We start from the raw sequence: 18,331 nt of genomic DNA on the forward strand, positions 1-18,331 counted from the left end.
TTTTATGTGGCCCGCGAAGGCAAATCAAGCATGTCAAATTCCATGATGCTTGCTAATGTCTGAACCAAAATTTCAAATTGTCATATGTTTCAATAAGCACGTTTAGGCAGCTCACAACTTCTCCAGGGGTGTCTATCAGCGTGATTGAGGTGTCATGTCTTGAAGTGGCGCCTTGATTTATTTGGCTTCATGCTATCTGCTGCCAGCATTTTTCGACACTGTCAACACGTCCTCAGCTTTACTGTAGTCACAGTGAAGCCGAGTGAGACATACGCTCCACACAGTTCCTTGACTTAGCTTTCGGGTCACTTTCTTTTGTTTCATTATCTTCATCTCTCTCTGCCTTTTTCATCTCTGTTTAAAAAAATCATATGGTCTCCTGAGGCTTTGTTGACTGCACTTTATATTGCCTGCTCTGTGCAAAAACAAAGAAAAATTAGGGTGCCACTGCCAACTGCTGGAGTGGATGTGCAATTACACTTTATTCTATTTTCTTGAGCAAAAAAAACACATGTTCCCCAGAGTCAAAGATGCGCACCCCAGCTGGCATCACACCACGCCCGCCTGGGGGGTTGGGGGGGTGGGGGGGCATACCCCACAGTTTGAGAAGCACCGCGGTTCAGGGGTCGCTCCTTAAAACTTTCTATAACTCGGTGGTGGCCTCGGCCATCCATTATGGCATTGTCTGCTGGTCAGGCAGCATCTCAGCCCAGGATATTGCCCCTTGGAGGTGGGCAATAGGAGGATGCTAACTAAGCTAAAAGCTATGAGGGCCAGTCCCTCCCACCCCCTCCGACAGCACTACGTAGCTCCTTCAGCCAGAGAATGTTACACCCGCGCTGTAAGGAGAGATACCGACGCTCGTTCCTACCGACTGCTGTCAGGCTGCTGAATAAAAATAGCAACAGTAATATTAATAATAATTAATTGATGTGAAAACAACTGTAAATAGCACTGCGATTGATCCATTTTGTATTTATATTGCACTTAATTGAACGGTGTTTGTTTGTTTTTTCTTCTTTCTACCCACATTCTTGCTGCTGTTGACTGTAAATTTACCAGCTGACAAATAAAGGATATCTTAAATCTTAATACAATGTGCCTTGTGTATGGGTTAAATACAGAAATAGCACATGAAATAGCACACGTAACTGACATTGCACCTCTTAATACAGTCAGATGTATGATCGTGAAAATACGCTTAAGTCTATTTTGGAGTAAAGTGAGACGGAGCTTTTTTTTTTTAACGTATTGCTAATATTTTTTTCACACATTTCTTTCCGCAAATCGATACTATACACTCCACACGTGTCGGTGCTATTTGCACAAATGATTGTCCAATCTAAAGTATTGGAAACAGCTTCATCTCTTTGACGATAAAATGAACAAACATACAGTTTGGGGGTGATGATTTGGGATGTATGAGGATTCCGCCTGATGGCTTTTCAAAAAAAATTTTTATTTGTTGGTGTGCCATGAGAGTTATGCAACCAGAAATATGTGCTTTGGCTCAATCAAGGTTTAGGAACGCTGATCGAGAAACAGACTTAACAAGTCTAAATGAACCATCTATCTCCTTGGTGCACGTTTTTTTTTTTGCAAATCACTTTAACAGCCCTAAGACGATTTTCCTTGCTTCATTGTGCTCTTACGCGGGCTTCCTCGGCTAATCTCTCCTGATGGCTGCAGCCCGCAGAGAACCTACAGTGCCATCTGGGAGCGGTGCCAAAAGGAATGTCCACGCACGGGGATGACTGGGCGTGAATAGCGTCTGTGTTGCCTGCCGAGACAATCAAATTCACAGTGACAGCAAGTGGGCCGGACAAAGGACTATTGTTCTTGCGCAATTCAGCTACTTTTGGGCTGTCAAAGAGTCAAAAGACAAGAGCGGCAAACAAAAAGACAACTCTGCGGGATTTTAGGGCAAAGTAAGCGCAACAAAAGCCACTTTGCCGACCGCGTCCGAATGTGCGCCTCTCGCTCGAGTCTTTGACATATGTCTGAGATGCTGTACAGAAGACACGGCGTGAAAGACATTCAATGCACTCACCATCTGCCATGTTGGAATCGCACGCTGTTAAGGCAGCATCAAGCAACAAGACAACTCCCTAGAAATGGGGCTGCTAAAATTAAATTACAAAGACGAACCTGACCAGGAGCTATGTTACAGATGGGAGGGGGTGAGGGGGATGGAGGGGGCATGGGGGTGTGGGGGGTAATATCCAGGTACTCACCAGGGTGATGTTGTGGTACTGGGCTTCCTCGCTTTACGACTGAGTTCTGCTACTACGGCAGCGGAACACAAATTTCTTTGTCAGTCTTATCGCGTTGTAGGCTATAACTAATCTAATGCATTTTATAACCTCACAACGTCATATGCCGCCACAGTTGTAAACCGAGAATCCCGGTGTATAAGACCTTAGTCTCCATTTATTCTATTTTCCTCATCTTTTTGCAGACTTCTTCATATTGATTTATACATGCCTCGACTTGCTTTTGCACTTGCCTCAACTCCTCAAATGTCCATCTTTTCTTGGGTTATTGTGATCTTGACGACAAGGCATTTCCATGGAATAGTTTTTTGTTCAGACGGCTTGACAAAAACAAGTGACAACTACTATTCTGACGTGCGTATTATGGTGTTTTCACTGTCCATTGGAAAAGAAACCTGATCTGCATATTGGTCTATTTTCGGAATACCCTTCGTCAGTTCTGATAATTTGATGCATACAACTAACGCAACCCCAATAGGACTGTACATTATATCATTTTTGTTTGAAGCTCTCACGATTGTTGACCCCTAACATGCTTGCTCACGTCCGCCGTTTGACTAACACTCATATATCGAGGCACTGGTGACAGAGCATTCAGCGATTATTAGGTAATTGATTCAACCTTAGCACGGAGGAACTTTCGACAGTCCTTATGTCGTCGAGGAGACACAGTACAACACCTGCTGACTCATCCTTCATCTTTCCAGAGGGAGTCAATCATCTCGGTTTCTTTTATTGTTTATTTTTACATGGAACACCATCACAACAGTGCTGTCACTGTATTCTTCACAGGGATGTTTTCCCTCGAACAGATCATATGCTTTCTCGAATTAGACCTAAAATAGTTCAACATAAAGGTCTGGTTTCCCATGATTGGCCCTCACAAAAATAAATACATAAATAAAAAGTTTTAAAAACCCAAATTGACCATCCTTCATCAAGGCCGGGTGATCTTCAAAGATGAAGTCCCAGAATGTCCCTAATTGCTCAGCCATGGGATCCGTCACATAGAGGAGACATATTGTGTTTGTTTTTATTTCTGTGGAGATAACATGGTGTGCTGCATGTGGAATGGTGTCCATCCCCAAATTAGAAACCAACAGCGAAAGTAGGTCAAACTGGAGTCGCATGCAAAACGCTGACAAATTGCTCCAGTAAAAAGTTCGACGTTGTTACTTTGCTTATTTATCGGTCACATTATATATTACACTGATGAATGATTTCCAAATGTATACATGAGACTTTATACCAGTATAATTGCGTGCATCGAAAATCGGTCGATAGTTTGCATTTTTTGCCATATATGTGATCAACTGCAATGCCATAATTTGCGCGATCCGTCAGTGACGTCATTGATCGCCTCCGCGAAATAAGACATCACATTAAACGCAGCTTCATTCAGTCCGGAGGGGTGCACGCATGCCTTAGATAACTACTGCAAATCCCTCCAACTCTTCCCAGTCCAAGCGAGGTGCGCATTCCTGATGAGCTATCCAATGCTGCCCACGGAATCTGAAATTTCATCGCCCTCTAACCCCCCCCCCCCCCCCACTTCTGTCCGCTTCCCTGTCGACACCGTGGCCTGGGGGAATCACTGCAAACCCGACACACACGTTTGAGAGGCCAGGAAAGTTTCCTGCCACGTCTGGATTATCTTCAAGATTTAGTCCAGGTCGACGACTCTATCAGCACAAATGTTATCAAAGGGACTTGTTTGAAACCTCAGTTTGCGAACATGAAACAAACTCAAACCAATTTGAGCAAATTCAACTTTCTTTCTTCTTTTTTAAAAGTTGGTTTGCCGTTTGAAGCCACGCAATATGAGGAAGACTGAACTCGGCTGTACACTCGTTTCTGAGTTTTATTTATTATACACTCACATAATATCCGCCAGTGATGTTGAGACAGTGGCAAGCCACAGAGTGCCGAGTCATCGTTGCACTGTTGCTGATGCCGTTTCTTCTATTCTGCTCCACTGGAGTTGATGTGTCACAAGAAAGGGGGTGTGCGGGTTGATGGGAGTGGGAAAGTGGGAGCTTTTCTTTTGGCTTGCTAAAACATGGTCCGAAATATTAGCAAATATTCCGCTGCAGTGCACCACATGAAATGCACGGGTAGCGTTGCTTAAACCTCAAAACCTAGCGCCGCCCAGTCAAGGAGTCAACACACGAGTGGAAAAGCGTCCATGCCTAGCCATTAGAGCCTGTCCTGCTTTAGTTGAGTTGAAACAAAAACGTGCTCAGCTTTGAATTCTGTATCGAATCGACAATAAACCACGTGACATGGCCAAGAGGAAACATGTCAGATGTTTTTTTTTTACCTCTACGTCTTTGTTACCAATTTGCTTTACTGTTTTTTGTATATGTTATTTGCTCCATGTACAGCACTTTGTATGCAGCGATGGCTGTTTGAAAGTGCTCTATGAATACAGTTGAGTTGAGTTTTCTGGCTTTTTGGCCCTCAAGAGTCTTGCTCCCATGAGCTGAAAACTTCCCTGTTCTGATAAATGTTATTGAGAGACTACTGAGCCATTGTCAATTAACACAATATCACAGCTCATTTAGAACAAAGTAGCTTGTTAGTGTCTGATGTATTTGCCAAAAATAAAATAAATAATAAACCGAATTACTTAAAGTATATAATCATAACTGTGGCGTCTATTTCTCACGTGGTCAATGGTGTAAAACATTTGGTTCAATACTTTAATCTCTGGCAATTCATCATAGGGACTGCGGCAGAAGCTGAACTGGGCCCAAACGCGGCGCCAGATAAGGTCACACCTACTAGACTAAACACTTTTGTGCCATCAGCAAAAAACAAAAGTGCTGGAATTCATTGGGTCCACATGACTGCGTTAATTCGCCCTACCCCCCATTTGAAGCCAGTTCTTTTGTCCTGAAGGAAAAGGCATGTTAGGAGGGCCGGTAGCTGAACATGATTCTGAACATGCACTGTTGCTGATGCCGTTTCTTCTATTCTGCTCCACTGGAGTTGATGTGTCACAAGAAAGGGGGTGTGCGGGTTGATGGGAGTGGGAAAGTGGGAGCTTTTCTTTTGGCTTGCTAAAACATGGTCCGAAATATTAGCAAATATTCCGCTGCAGTGCACCACATGAAATGCACGGGTAGCGTTGCTTAAACCTCAAAACCTAGCGCCGCCCAGTCAAGGAGTCAACACACGAGTGGAAAAGCGTCCATGCCTAGCCATTAGAGCCTGTCCTGCTTTAGTTGAGTTGAAACAAAAACGTGCTCAGCTTTGAATTCTGTATCGAATCGACAATAAACCACGTGACATGGCCAAGAGGAAACATGTCAGATGTTTTTTTTTTACCTCTACGTCTTTGTTACCAATTTGCTTTACTGTTTTTTGTATATGTTATTTGCTCCATGTACAGCACTTTGTATGCAGCGATGGCTGTTTGAAAGTGCTCTATGAATACAGTTGAGTTGAGTTTTCTGGCTTTTTGGCCCTCAAGAGTCTTGCTCCCATGAGCTGAAAACTTCCCTGTTCTGATAAATGTTATTGAGAGACTACTGAGCCATTGTCAATTAACACAATATCACAGCTCATTTAGAACAAAGTAGCTTGTTAGTGTCTGATGTATTTGCCAAAAATAAAATAATAAACCGAATTACTTAAAGTATATAATCATAACTGTGGCGTCTATTTCTCACGTGGTCAATGGTGTAAAACATTTGGTTCAATACTTTAATCTCTGGCAATTCATCATAGGGACTGCGGCAGAAGCTGAACTGGGCCCAAACGCGGCGCCAGATAAGGTCACACCTACTAGACTAAACACTTTTGTGCCATCAGCAAAAAACAAAAGTGCTGGAATTCATTGGGTCCACATGACTGCGTTAATTCGCCCTACCCCCCATTTGAAGCCAGTTCTTTTGTCCTGAAGGAAAAGGCATGTTAGGAGGGCCGGTAGCTGAACATGATTCTGACTGACACAATCCAGTCAAATCGCTGGTGTGACTAGTTTGGGAATTGATTTCAAGAATGAAAGCTTGATCATAGTTTAGTTTGAAATCTACAATATGGTGATGTTATATTCTGTGTAGAAATCTGTCAACATTTCCAGGCAGATGCCCTTCTTGGAACTGGCACAGTACAAAACTCAGCACAAAAACCTGGCGCGGAATTATTTAATTTGCTGAGTGGCTGACAAAAATTAAGCTGGCAGGTGAGCTGGAGCCTATTCCAGCTGACTTTGGGCAAGAGGTGTGGTACACCGCACGCTGGTCGCCAGCCAGTCGCAGGGCACGTTACCTAAACATGACAGGACTGTCTTAGAATGAGTCATAATTGTGTAAATGTTTCACTAAAGACTATGACTGAGCGAGAGCTAATAAAATGACTGGAAACACTGAAATGTACACCGCGAGATGCCCTCGGACGTCACAAGATGGTGACAAAGCCCCTGCTGAGAGGAAAGTAGTAATTGATGCCCAGGTATAGAAGTACCGTATTTTCACGACTATTCGACGCATCGTACTAAGTGCCGCAGTCTCAGTAATGCGTGACATTTCTGTATTTTACACATACACAGGACGCATCGTACGAATAGCCGCAGTTTTACAGTGGTAAAACATACGCCAGCTTAAACATACGGCATGCATGCGTGCACTCTAACACGTTAGCTTGAAGCATACGGTAGCATGCCAAGATATACAGATAAGCTAAAAACACGTTTTTAAAAAGGCAACGAAAGCAGAACTGAGTTCGGGTGTATTTTATTTAGCCATCGTACAATGTTCTCTCGTTTATCGATCAATCATCACCCAGAAATCCATCAAAGTCCTTATCCTCTGTATCAGAAGCAGAGGACTGCACATCTCAGTTGTCAATGAATGCATCACATGCTAGTGTGAGTTGCTACGCATTGCCGAGCGGAAAGAAGGAGTAGCAACAGCAAAGTCAACATTTCTCTCGTGTGAAGCTTTCCCACATTTGAAAGTAAAGAAGGGACGAAACATGGTGGCAGCGCGTGTGTGTGTTGAAAGAATTGAACAATTGTGCAAGTACCGTAATCCATCAAAAACGCCGCGTTCCCCCTCGTTGTTGCGTATTGTGGCGTAACTCGCCAAGTGCTGCCTCTCACTCTTTGTAAAGTTGTGTTTGCCACCGATCATCCATTGTTCCCATGCCGTTTGCAACTTTACTTTGAACGCCCGGTTGATGCCAATGTCCAGCGGTTGGAGTTCTTTAGTCAAGCCTCCGGGAATAACGGCAAGCTCAGAGTTCATTTGCTTGACTTGTTTTTTCACCGCTGCTGTGAGATGGGCACGCATGCCAAAAGCATAACCGGTGGCTTTAAGTTTGAACTGAGCTTCGTAGGCGTGTCTTTTTGTCGAATTTATGTTCAGGGGTTCTTCGAAACCAAAACCGGAGTTGTTTTGCAACAATGCACATTGCCACACTCTATACAAGTGTTGGTACTGGCTTGAGGCGTCCCTTTAGCGTCCAACACGCCCACCCTTCACCATTGGCGGACTAGCTTGCCTGTCCTCTCTCTCCCTCTCTTTCTCTCTCTCCCTCTCCATATATGTGTATATACACGCCCACCCTTCCCTGATTGGCCAACTTCTTCCCGCATGCCTGGCCACAGTCACTTCCGCCTTTTCTCTATATAAACAGCGTGTCGGCTGTCAGTCAGATTTTGGAACTCAGCGCATATAAAGGACGCTCCGCACCATAAGGCGTCCTGTCCATTTTGGAGAAAATTTAAGACTTTTAATGGCGCCTTACAGTCGTGAAAATACGGTAGATGCATCTTGCTCTTTGTGTCGGGCAGGAGCCATTCAGTCTGCTTTGTTATTGGACATTAGGGAGAGTCTTTGATGCGTTTGTAATTTGCACTTGTGGTGCATTGTTTTTTTTTCTTTAATAGGAATCAAATAATTTGTCATCCTATTTCTTTTTAAGCTCATTAAGCTCAGTCCCTGCGCGCCATGGATAGCAGTGGTGTACTGTGTTCGTTGATGTAGTGTAACACCACAGTTCATAGTCGTGTCTTGTAGTTGTGATCTGCCATTGTTTTTTACCATCGTGGCTGTGACAATCTGATTAAAAAAATAAAAATAAAAGGACACCGAAAACAGGCTCAGAAGTGCTGTTGTCATGCAAACAATCAACACAAGTCCTACCTACGGTTTATCAACTTTTTTTTAGTTAAGATCTCATACAGATTTTTTTTTTTGTTCGTCCAAATGTAAGGTTTGAGCCTCTCATCACTCCTTCAAATGATCGGTTCGTACACCACTTCAAAAGGAAGACTGTTAACGTAAAGGTCTTGTGGCAACGCAGCACGACAACAGCTGAACAAACGTCTGCACCACAATGTGAAGCCCTGCCGGACTGTCGTAGGAAATTTGAAAAACACTCCACAAAAGGGATTAGTTTTAAAGATGCCATATTTAAGGCCTCATTCACTCCCAATACCATTGATCAATATTGGCTCAGTGTTTCAACATTATGACAAAGGTTGGTAAGAATTTTTGCTTTTGATTTCTGTTATGCAAAAGAGCAAAATATTAAAATTGATCAGAAATGGCATAAAGATATCCAAACACATCGGTGACACTTTTACCGTATTTAAACATTTAGCCGTCGCTAACATTCCTATGGATAAGTATGGCCTTTCAAAAAGTAAAATGGAAGATGTTTTAAGGATTTCTGTGCTATAATAACCCCTTCAATGAGTGATTGATTTAGTTTTTATTTTTGTACCATAGTTTTTTTTACACAATGTGACTCAATGCGATTTTAATTTTACTTGAAGCAGCTCATCATTTGGACACAAAGTGATGAGTAAATAGGCCTTCAAAGAGCAATTATCCTGATCCCGCTTGTCCCCCACGCTATTCATTCATTTGGTTTTTATTCTTTGAAATGACATGATTGTGACAACTTTTCCACCCGTTTTCCCTTGTTTGATAGATTGTGAATCAGCACTTGAGTAACCAACTTGTGCAACTGCACAAACCTGTCAGGTAAACCATCAAACCAGCAGCTCCGTTGGAGCAAGCGTTCCTGCGAGTGCCTCGTTAAAATCGCATAGCAAGAATATGACATTTCCAAGAGAAATGTGCAGGTACATTGCAAATGGGTACAGACTGGACAAACAAACCATTCAAATCGGTGCTAAAAATGCCTCAAGTCTGACTTGCCCGCAGTCGCACATTGTGGGAAAAGCACGGATCGGTTTGTACGCTGCGGACGTCAACCCATGTCTGAACCAGTTTCACTGCATTAACACGCGACTGGCGATTACTATCACCAAACCGACTTGTTTGCCTTTGAGTAGGCCAAAGAATTTGGCGGGGGCCTCTCGCATGCACTCACTGGCTGAAAATCACAGCTGGACGGGGGTTGGTGGAGGCTAAACACTACTTAAAAGAAGAAAAAAAAACCCTCACTGTTTAACAACACTCTTAACTAAATGCAACCTGTTTAATGTTTTCCTGAGTAGCCTTGGAAGTGTGCAGTCAAAACAAGCGCACACCCTTGTGAATGCGAATCCCAAGGCTTGTCACACTGAAGTAACGATCAAGTTTTACTGCCGTCCATTTCTTTTTTTATTCTTTCGACAAAGAGAGCCAACAACCCTGACACCCCGAAACCAGACAGCACATATGACACCAGGGCGAACAATCAGATCATTTATGTATAATGATCCTAATTTGTGTTCATATTCAAGTGATTAAGGGGATCCTGGGTTAGTAGGAGTCCCATTCATACTGCCAAGCCAGGCAATCAGAATTACAGTAATTATTTTTAAAAAAACTTCTAGGTCATGCATATAAAACAATTAAATGAAACCGCAAGTAGGGCAGTAAGTGAGTGGGCATTCTTGTGCCGTGTGGTGACACAATACTCTTACGCCGCTGCATAATCTAGTTTATTGCATGTAGTTTGTAAGTTTTGTGTGGACCGTCGTAAACTGAGGACTTGGCTCAAAGACAAAACAGAAAAACTGTGATGGCTGCCCTTGCAATGTGACACATCAAGACTGGTGTTGTGAAGGACGACAAAACCGGAAAGACAGAGCCCCAAAGACATTTAAAAAAAAATTAAAGGAAGAAAGACAGAAAGAAACGTTCGTCAAAGTCCATGTTTTTTAAAACTAAACGCTGAGTGAGTGTGGTGGTCTGCAAAAAAGGGCTTATAGGTGTTGAGTTTGTGTTTCTACTTAAGTTTCTTAAACAGTTAGCAACTATGACACTAAGTAGATGGATCATAGTATTTGTGTATGGCGATGTACATCCAATATTACTAAATGAAGTGCATATTTCACTCAAAAACAAAAGTATTTCGTGGTTTTATTTTAAACTGAAAAATGTGCCGTTTCCGTTTTTTTGTTTTCATGCCAAAGGTGAGCCTGAAAAGACAAACACTCCCAAAGCTTCTCATGCTTTTTATAAGGACACAGTTATCCTTTGTGAAATGGAAGGCTGCGAAAATGAGGGTCGTTCTAGCTCTGCGCTCAGTTTGGGTATGTACAACTTCTGTGCATCACAGGATAATAATGGATCAAATGTAGAGCTAAGATCGGTCCTAAAAAATAATCGAGCCCGACCCGAGGGTATTTAAGCCCGACCCGGCCCGAGGCCGATCACTTCGCTTGATTTGCAGGCCCGAGCCCGAAGCAAACCCGACATTTAATATTTTATTTGTGAGGACTCAGGAGGAGGAGGTGTGATTTCTGATAACAAATCCTGTCTTTTGGAATGAAATATAAGTTAAACAAGACTGTATAAACATTGACATCTTTTATATTTCTGTTTCTGAAGAGGTTACATTAACCAACAATTTTCTATCATTGACGGATTTTTGTTTGAGAGTGGACGGGGAAAATTTAAGGCCGTCCGCCATTTTGACGGGTTGAAAATTGGGCCGTAAACCACCGCAGCAGTACGTCCTTAAGAATCTAGCGCAGCACTATAAGAGAGAGAAGCAGAGAGACAAAAAACAATAATGATGGGTGGATCATAGAGACAGGAAGGAGTTATTTGAATCGTCAATGCAAGAGTTTAGTACAGTACGTGTTGTGATGAGGCGACTTCCGTTTTTTTTTTTGCGAACCACGGTCTCTCGTGGCCAAAACTATTGACGGCCTCAAAAAAACCGACCCGACCCGAACCCGAAGCAATGATTGACATTTTAAGGCCCGAAACGGGCTCGGGCGGCCCCATTTTACCTCCAATCCCAAGCACTGCAGTTATTATGTTTTCTTTTCCATCAAATACAGTCCGAACACCCTAGGGAGGTGGTTTAAAAATTTGTTCCGGAGCAAATGCTCGTTTGCGAAGCAGCACCGATGTAAATTAGCACGTGTGAACGCAACTAGGTTAAAATTGCTCCAGAGCAAATGCTTGTGAAGAGTACGTAGGGCGAGAATGCGTTGCTTTTGTGCTCTGTCGGACTTCCGTCATGTGTTTGTTTAATAACGAGTCAAGACTTGGCTGGTAATATCTTTCCTTTTGTAGGATTTATTTTGCGATTTCCTCTCTTGATTTTCTGTTTGGCGCATTACGCGTTTGCTTTTCCGAGTGTCATTGAAGTCATCGTTGATTTACGTTATCGGGGGCGGTCACTTTCGAGCAGAAGGAGAAGGACGTGCCTGTCCAGGAGTCACTTGAATTGTGTATACGTTTTAAAAACAACCAACACGACAGCTCATTTGTTTTCTGTCGTTTTGCTTTGCTGCAGAAACTGCCGTGTAAACGCAAGTGGGGCTGCACCAACGCTGTGCCGGTGCTGACACGCTCAGCGGCTTTGGACGTGTGAACGATCCACACAATTTGCTGCGGTGCAAAATATATCGCAACAAAATACATCGGTGCAGCGCCGGAGCAAATGTGTGCCGTGTGAACACCCCTATACATACATTAATTGTAATCCACATAAACACCAGCAAGGGTTAATCAAAAGAGGGCTAATGTTTTATTACAACTAAACAGCGCCAACTACAGGCATGTCATGCATATTATCAGTCATTTATTGTGGGTCTGTCTTGGTTAACATGACACTGAAACTGTTGTTTCAGTTTCAACTAATACTGGCCCCAAGTAGCACATCCTGCTTGGCTTCAAACTACATAATTTAGACCCTTCGGTAACAGGTTTTTTTTTTCAACTGGGAGGTCAATTTAGAGTCACGGTCGTGGGTAAACTGAGTCTTCATGATTAGGACCAGATGACAAGTGCTTCCCTGGGAACAAGGGCTTCAGGTGTGGGTGGGGGAGAAAAAGGTGAGTTGACTTTGTTGAGCGTTTAAAAAAAAATGGTTTACCTTGCCGTGACCTACTTTTTCACCCAGTGTGTGTGTGAGATGTTCAGAGGGTGCAACAAGCGGCAGCAGATGGCTAGACAAGAAACGTGAGCGTTCAGCGCGCAAACAAAACACTGCTCAACCTGCAGTATACAAACTCATGTAGTGATCCATTGCGAGACCTCATCTGGACGTGCAATCACTGATCAAGTTGTCAATCGGGTCAGCCCTTGAGTCTGTTAGCAGAGCCTCATCCAAATGACACACAAAAATCAGTCCAATCCAGCCCGCAATGTCAAACCCTGGAAGAAAACCTTCGCAGGCATGACATGCAATGCGGCTGCTGAGGTGAAGCTGTGTAATAAGTGTGAGTGGCAGTAAAAAAAAAAAAAAAATAAGCGGCTCGGAAGAATAAATAAAACATGGAGGAGAGGTTATCAGGGTCAGGAGGTGGCAGGGGGAAGGGCTGTCTTTGCAATTGTACATTTGTAGCCACATTTAAATAAATAAATTAATAAATAAATCAATCAATCAATCAATCAATCAATAAATCACACTTACACTAGAAACACCAGAAGGGGGAGAAGAAAATCCACAACTTTCAACTATCATGACAACAGAGTGGAGACTCTGTTGTCATGATAGTTGAATGATAAATGCATAGATGTGTTTACATTGTTGTCATCTGATTTATAATTTGCTGACTTCCGTTTATGCCGTACGTTTTTGGGAGAATTTTGTTCAGTTGTCATCGTGAACATGTGTTACGTCTTTCATTACCGTTTGAATGCCTCGGTCGGGTTCCTCTCACACTCCCCAGGCTTCAGCGCGCTTTGCACGGCCGGGTCGCGCACCTTCTCCTCGTATCCCAGCACCAACCCGCTGCGGCAGATCTGTGCCACCAGGCCGCGGATGAAGCCGGCGACGCACAGTGTGTCCGAGTCACCCGCCCGGCAGAAGTGGAAGGCAAGGCCCTGCTGGTGCAGGCCTCGCTGGGCTCCCTGCGTCGACATGGGCCACAGCAGCTCGGTGCACAGTGCCGTTTTCCCGCTGCCGGGACCGCCAACCAGTAACACCCCCCAGGAGTTCCCGCTCTTCACTGAGCCTGACGTCAGGCTTCTTGGGTTGGCCACGTCTCCGTCAGGGGGTTGCTTACTTGGGGTCACCCCACTCAGGTTGCTGCTTTTCTCCTGGAGGCAATGCTGGATCTTATGGAAGACCCATTCCCGGCAATAAAAGCGCTTCCCCTGCAGCAAACTGGCGTGGGCCATTGTGCTCTGCTGGTTCCAGCTAGTCCTCCTTCTCTTCATACAACTTCCATCCTTCTGCCGCTCACATCCTCACTACGCCAGGCTGTCAATTCCATCCATTATTATTCACAGAAAAGTCGATTGCATTTAGATGTGATTGGCCGAAAAGTAAGTGTCTTGGAGAAGTATCTAGGTCAAAATAATAAAAAGCTGGGGATCACAAATGAGGTGAAAAAACAAGATTTTCCACCAACTTTTTCCAGCGTTTTCCCTCTGCGTGAACAGAGCGCTCCTGGTTGTTATTCTCGCACCACTTTAGCATGGCGGTCCTGAGCGTATCGGCTGACAGGCTCAACACGATTAGCCATGCTAGCTGCTTGCGTATTTCCACAGAGGCATGGCAATGGCCACTAAACGTCGTGTTTCCATTACTTTAGCAAGGACCAGGCTGCCAGCACATTTTATACATTGGTGTCTGCAAAAAAAAAAAAACACAGAAGCACATGCTTTGTTAATATCGTACAGTGGGGATTCATTTGTTTGTTAATATACACACCCGTGTAACACTCATGTGGCAGCTAAGCTGTCAGTGTTGGGCTAACATGAGAAACTAACAAAACAGTCTACATTTTCATTCAACTGTCAAACATTGTCACTGAAGAGCCAAATCAGACCTTTTTTCAAAAATGTCCTCTCAAATGTACATGAATGAGAAATAAAAAGCTCAAAAAATAAAACTAGTAAAAATGCAAAATGCTACCTAACAGAAGCCACACTTCATAGTGGGGGGCTAACAAGTCAGCGAATATCAAAATTATTAATAGGGTAAAATTCTATCCAACAAAACAAGCACTTCTGCTCAGTCATCCGCTGGCAACTGGCTAGCTTGTAAACAAAAAAGCATTTTTTACTAAGTTTGACTGAGAGTCCATTCAATGATGAGCAAATGGCTAGCACAAGAAGCTAACAGAAATCTACATCTCAACTTAGTTCACCTTCATCTAAAACGGCGCAAAAAGATTTAAATGTGTGACACTTGACCCGGAAGATCCAAATCAGGCCTTTGCTCATAAAAAGCTGGTTGTTGAGTAATAGCTCTCAATACGACCTAAATGCAAACACAACCAATTCTTATGTTCAGTTGTCTTCAAACGGTATAAACAGATTCAACTACACAAAACCTGTCACAGAAGATCCAAAGTCCAATTTTCCCAAAAACCTGATCGATGCTGGCTTTGGCCGAGAATCTTATCAAGCCGGCTCACAAGAGACGCTAATATAAGTAGCAGTTAACACAAAGGGAAGATGAATTGGACATGGCACCTTTATGCTTAATGCACTTATCCTGGCGTGTTGTATGACCAAAAGACAAAACAGTAGTTTAAACATGACTAAGTGCGATGCTTGCTGTGAGTGTCTTTTACCACCCCCCACCCACCCTCTTCCACTGCAAACATCCACGCCTGGCTCGCAACAAGCCGAATTCTTGGCAAGCACCCCTTGCAGTTTCTCCCGTCCACATCCACCGTGATTCCACCGACCCCCCTTTCCTTCCTATGCGCCTTTAAATCCCAAACAGCTTGCATCCGCACTCAGCTGCAGAGTCCAAAATGGGGAAAACCTGTTTGTGTACTTAACCTGCGAACATGTGCTTGTTTAGGAATGAAATTGTCTTCATGGTTATTATGCCTAATAAGAAATGTTGCATTTCAGGGTAGCTTCAGCTTCACCCATTCTCAATTTAAGACCACTCATTTTTATGGGCTCATTTTTATGTCACAAACATGACAGACATTCTGCTCTGGGTAGATTTACAAGCTGTTTGCGAAAAATCTAATTCTACACTTTTATTTTGACACTCGCAGAGACTTTGCACTATCCAGAAAATACCTGGAAGTATAAAACACACACACACACACACACACACACACACACACAAACACACTAAGGTTCATTTAAATTTAGGGCGAACAACAAATAATGATCTCGAACTGCATGGCGGCTTCAACGCTCTTCCACATATTCACATACACAGCCCAAGGGCCATACGTTGCCCACCTCTTTAATAAAAGATAACCAACGCACTGCAGAGTCAATGATCAGATGTATTAAGTGGGTTAAAGACTAAAGAAGACCAAAGTCTTTTGTTTGGGCACCAATGCAAACCTCACACATTCATAGCCACATTTTTACACGGTTTTTGGTGGAACAAGCTGAGTACTGCCGATAGTCAGTTAAAATAAAATCTGGTGCAGATGTTCGAAATCCGTCGTGCGAACTTCAACAAAGCCAGATGTGGGGTTTCCAACAACGTCCCTCCCTCCTCGTCCCCGGCTGCTGTTTTACCCCAGAATCTGTCGCTCACCTCTCGCCGACGTCTCTCTCTGCCGTGTTTTTGTCCCTAGTCAACACCCAGTCTGTCCATGTTTTAAGCGACAAACTTCACATGAGTCTTTCGACCGTTGCCACTCTGATTTCTTCATCCGCACAGCGTTCGCGTCTTTCTTTCAATCGGGTCTCTTTCCGCCCCCCCTTGCTCTCTTTTCTTGTCGTCTTTTCTTCGCTCACTCCGGTCGGTGCGGGCTCCTCCTGCTGCCCGGCCGACACACACAGTCATACAGCTCCCGGGTGAGCCGACTGTGACTCTCCGCCTCCCAAACGCTCTTGCAGGTTTTCAGTCCACCGCATGCAAAACACACGCCAGCCGCGGGTCATGACGGGAGATGGAGTCTTTTCGGCTTGGTTCGTGTTGCTTCGGTTATAGCGTGTTTTTTAACCTCAAAACATCGGAATGGTCTAAAATTTAACGTTTTACATTATTTTAATGTTGAAAGAGTTAAATGTGTATACATATTTTCAAATAGACTCCAAATGTAGATTTGGAATACACGTTTTTTTTGCGTTAATTTTGTTATTATTATGGATTTTTTTCTAAGCCAACCCTTGCTAATACGATTTTTTTTAAAGCCAATCTTTGCGAATACGAATATGATCGTTCCGCAACAGGGTTGGTCCAGTTAATTTGCAAATGTATGGCTAACTGTTATTTGAAGATGTTTTGTTTTGTAACATGATTCTATGTACCAACAGATAAGATGGCGCATGCAAGGTGAACTTGCTAGGTAGGCGGTGAGTTAGTGTTGGCCCAGTGACTTTGAAATTGTAACACAAAATACTGTACCACATCCTGTTATCTATTAGTACTTCGGTGTATTACATTTTCTTCATCATGTAATATGAATAGAGAAGTACATAATTAGGATTTTGTTATTGGTTCTCAAAACAAATCCAACTAAGGTACCAGACTTTTTAGCTAGCCAGCTATAAAGTACATTTGAAGTCGTAAAATTATGAGTAATATGATATAAATTGTTTTCCAGCTAAAGTAAGACAAGGACAACACTTCATTTATTGGTCAGTGTTAATACAGTATGTTAATCTACTCATATTGAATAACTAGATATGACGAAATTAGCATAACCATACCTCAACAGTGTCAGGGTACTTACTAGCCGAGCTATACATTTCTACAGTCATTTAAATGTACTGTATGTTATTGTAATATGTATGATATTGAATTGAATACATTTATTGTCAAATGTGCTGTAATTTTATCTAAAAGTATACTGTAGCAAGGTAGGATGACGCTAGCTACCATAAGCATTCTGGGATCTGTATCATCACCATTCAAATGTTGTCAGTTATAGAAGTAATATTTTACAATTTATTGTCATTTTAAAGAAATCTATTAAATTAGGTATGATGTTATAAACAACATATTGTATATTTTGAGACATGTATGGATACAGTAGATAGGGTGTTGCTGGCAACCATAGATTGCGGGCCTTATAGCTTGAGAGCTACTTGGCCTATTTTAAAATTGTAAAAGGTGAGTTACCACAGCAATAAAAATACAATGTTTTGCACAAAAAAAGAAAATATCCCTTAACAGTTAATAAATGAGTCAAAATCAATAACATTTATTTTTTAGATATGTACTCGTGCTGCATGGAACAAGGGCAGCTGACAGGCAGAGAAGCCTTAAAAATACATGTGTTATTTTTTCATTCAATTGTGATTGCCTGCGGTGGTCATGTAAATACATTCTCCCATTCTTCAGCAGTCGGGGTTGAATTTTAAAGTCCGTTTTCCTGGCAATACGTAGCGCACTCAGCAAATCGCAGCTTCTCCACGAGCTGCCCGGCCGCTCATCTGTCAGCACAAGCCAACTTACGAGCACATTCAACCCTGCGGGAACGATGCAGCGATGCATATTGCTGCTTATTCTGACTTTTTCACACTGTGCACCGTGTGTGAATACAATCTGCCCAATTCACATAATTACTGCAAATTTTTCTTTGTCATGCTGGCTGAAATACTTGGTCTCGTGCAAAAGTGTTCTCTATGAGGCACTGAAGTACATTGAGCAGCTTTTTATGAACTAGGGAATTCTATTCAAATCCTTTGTGAATGGTCTGAAATGTGATGACATTGTTTTGTGATCATAGACCTATGGTGTTTATTATTAAA

The 18,331-nt window shown here is 42.9% G+C and overlaps 1 protein-coding gene across 1 annotated transcript in view; it reads right to left on the bottom strand.

Annotated features, from left to right (window-relative positions):
* The window catches only part of ankrd50 (ankyrin repeat domain 50), a 40,857-nt gene extending 24,384 nt beyond the window's left edge, over nucleotides 1–16,473 (bottom strand). The window contains exons 1-2 of the mRNA XM_052058851.1: nucleotides 16,167–16,473; nucleotides 13,332–14,276 (exon numbers count right to left, since the gene is read on the bottom strand). Coding sequence (XP_051914811.1) covers nucleotides 13,332–13,861 — 530 coding nt within the window. The 5' untranslated portion in view covers nucleotides 13,862–14,276; nucleotides 16,167–16,473. The remainder of the gene's footprint in view (nucleotides 1–13,331; nucleotides 14,277–16,166) is intronic.
* Nucleotides 16,474–18,331: the final 1,858 nt, after the last annotated feature.

Source organism: Hippocampus zosterae, chromosome 1 (genome assembly GCF_025434085.1).
Source record: "Hippocampus zosterae strain Florida chromosome 1, ASM2543408v3, whole genome shotgun sequence".
Lineage (NCBI taxonomy): Eukaryota > Metazoa > Chordata > Actinopteri > Syngnathiformes > Syngnathidae > Hippocampus > Hippocampus zosterae.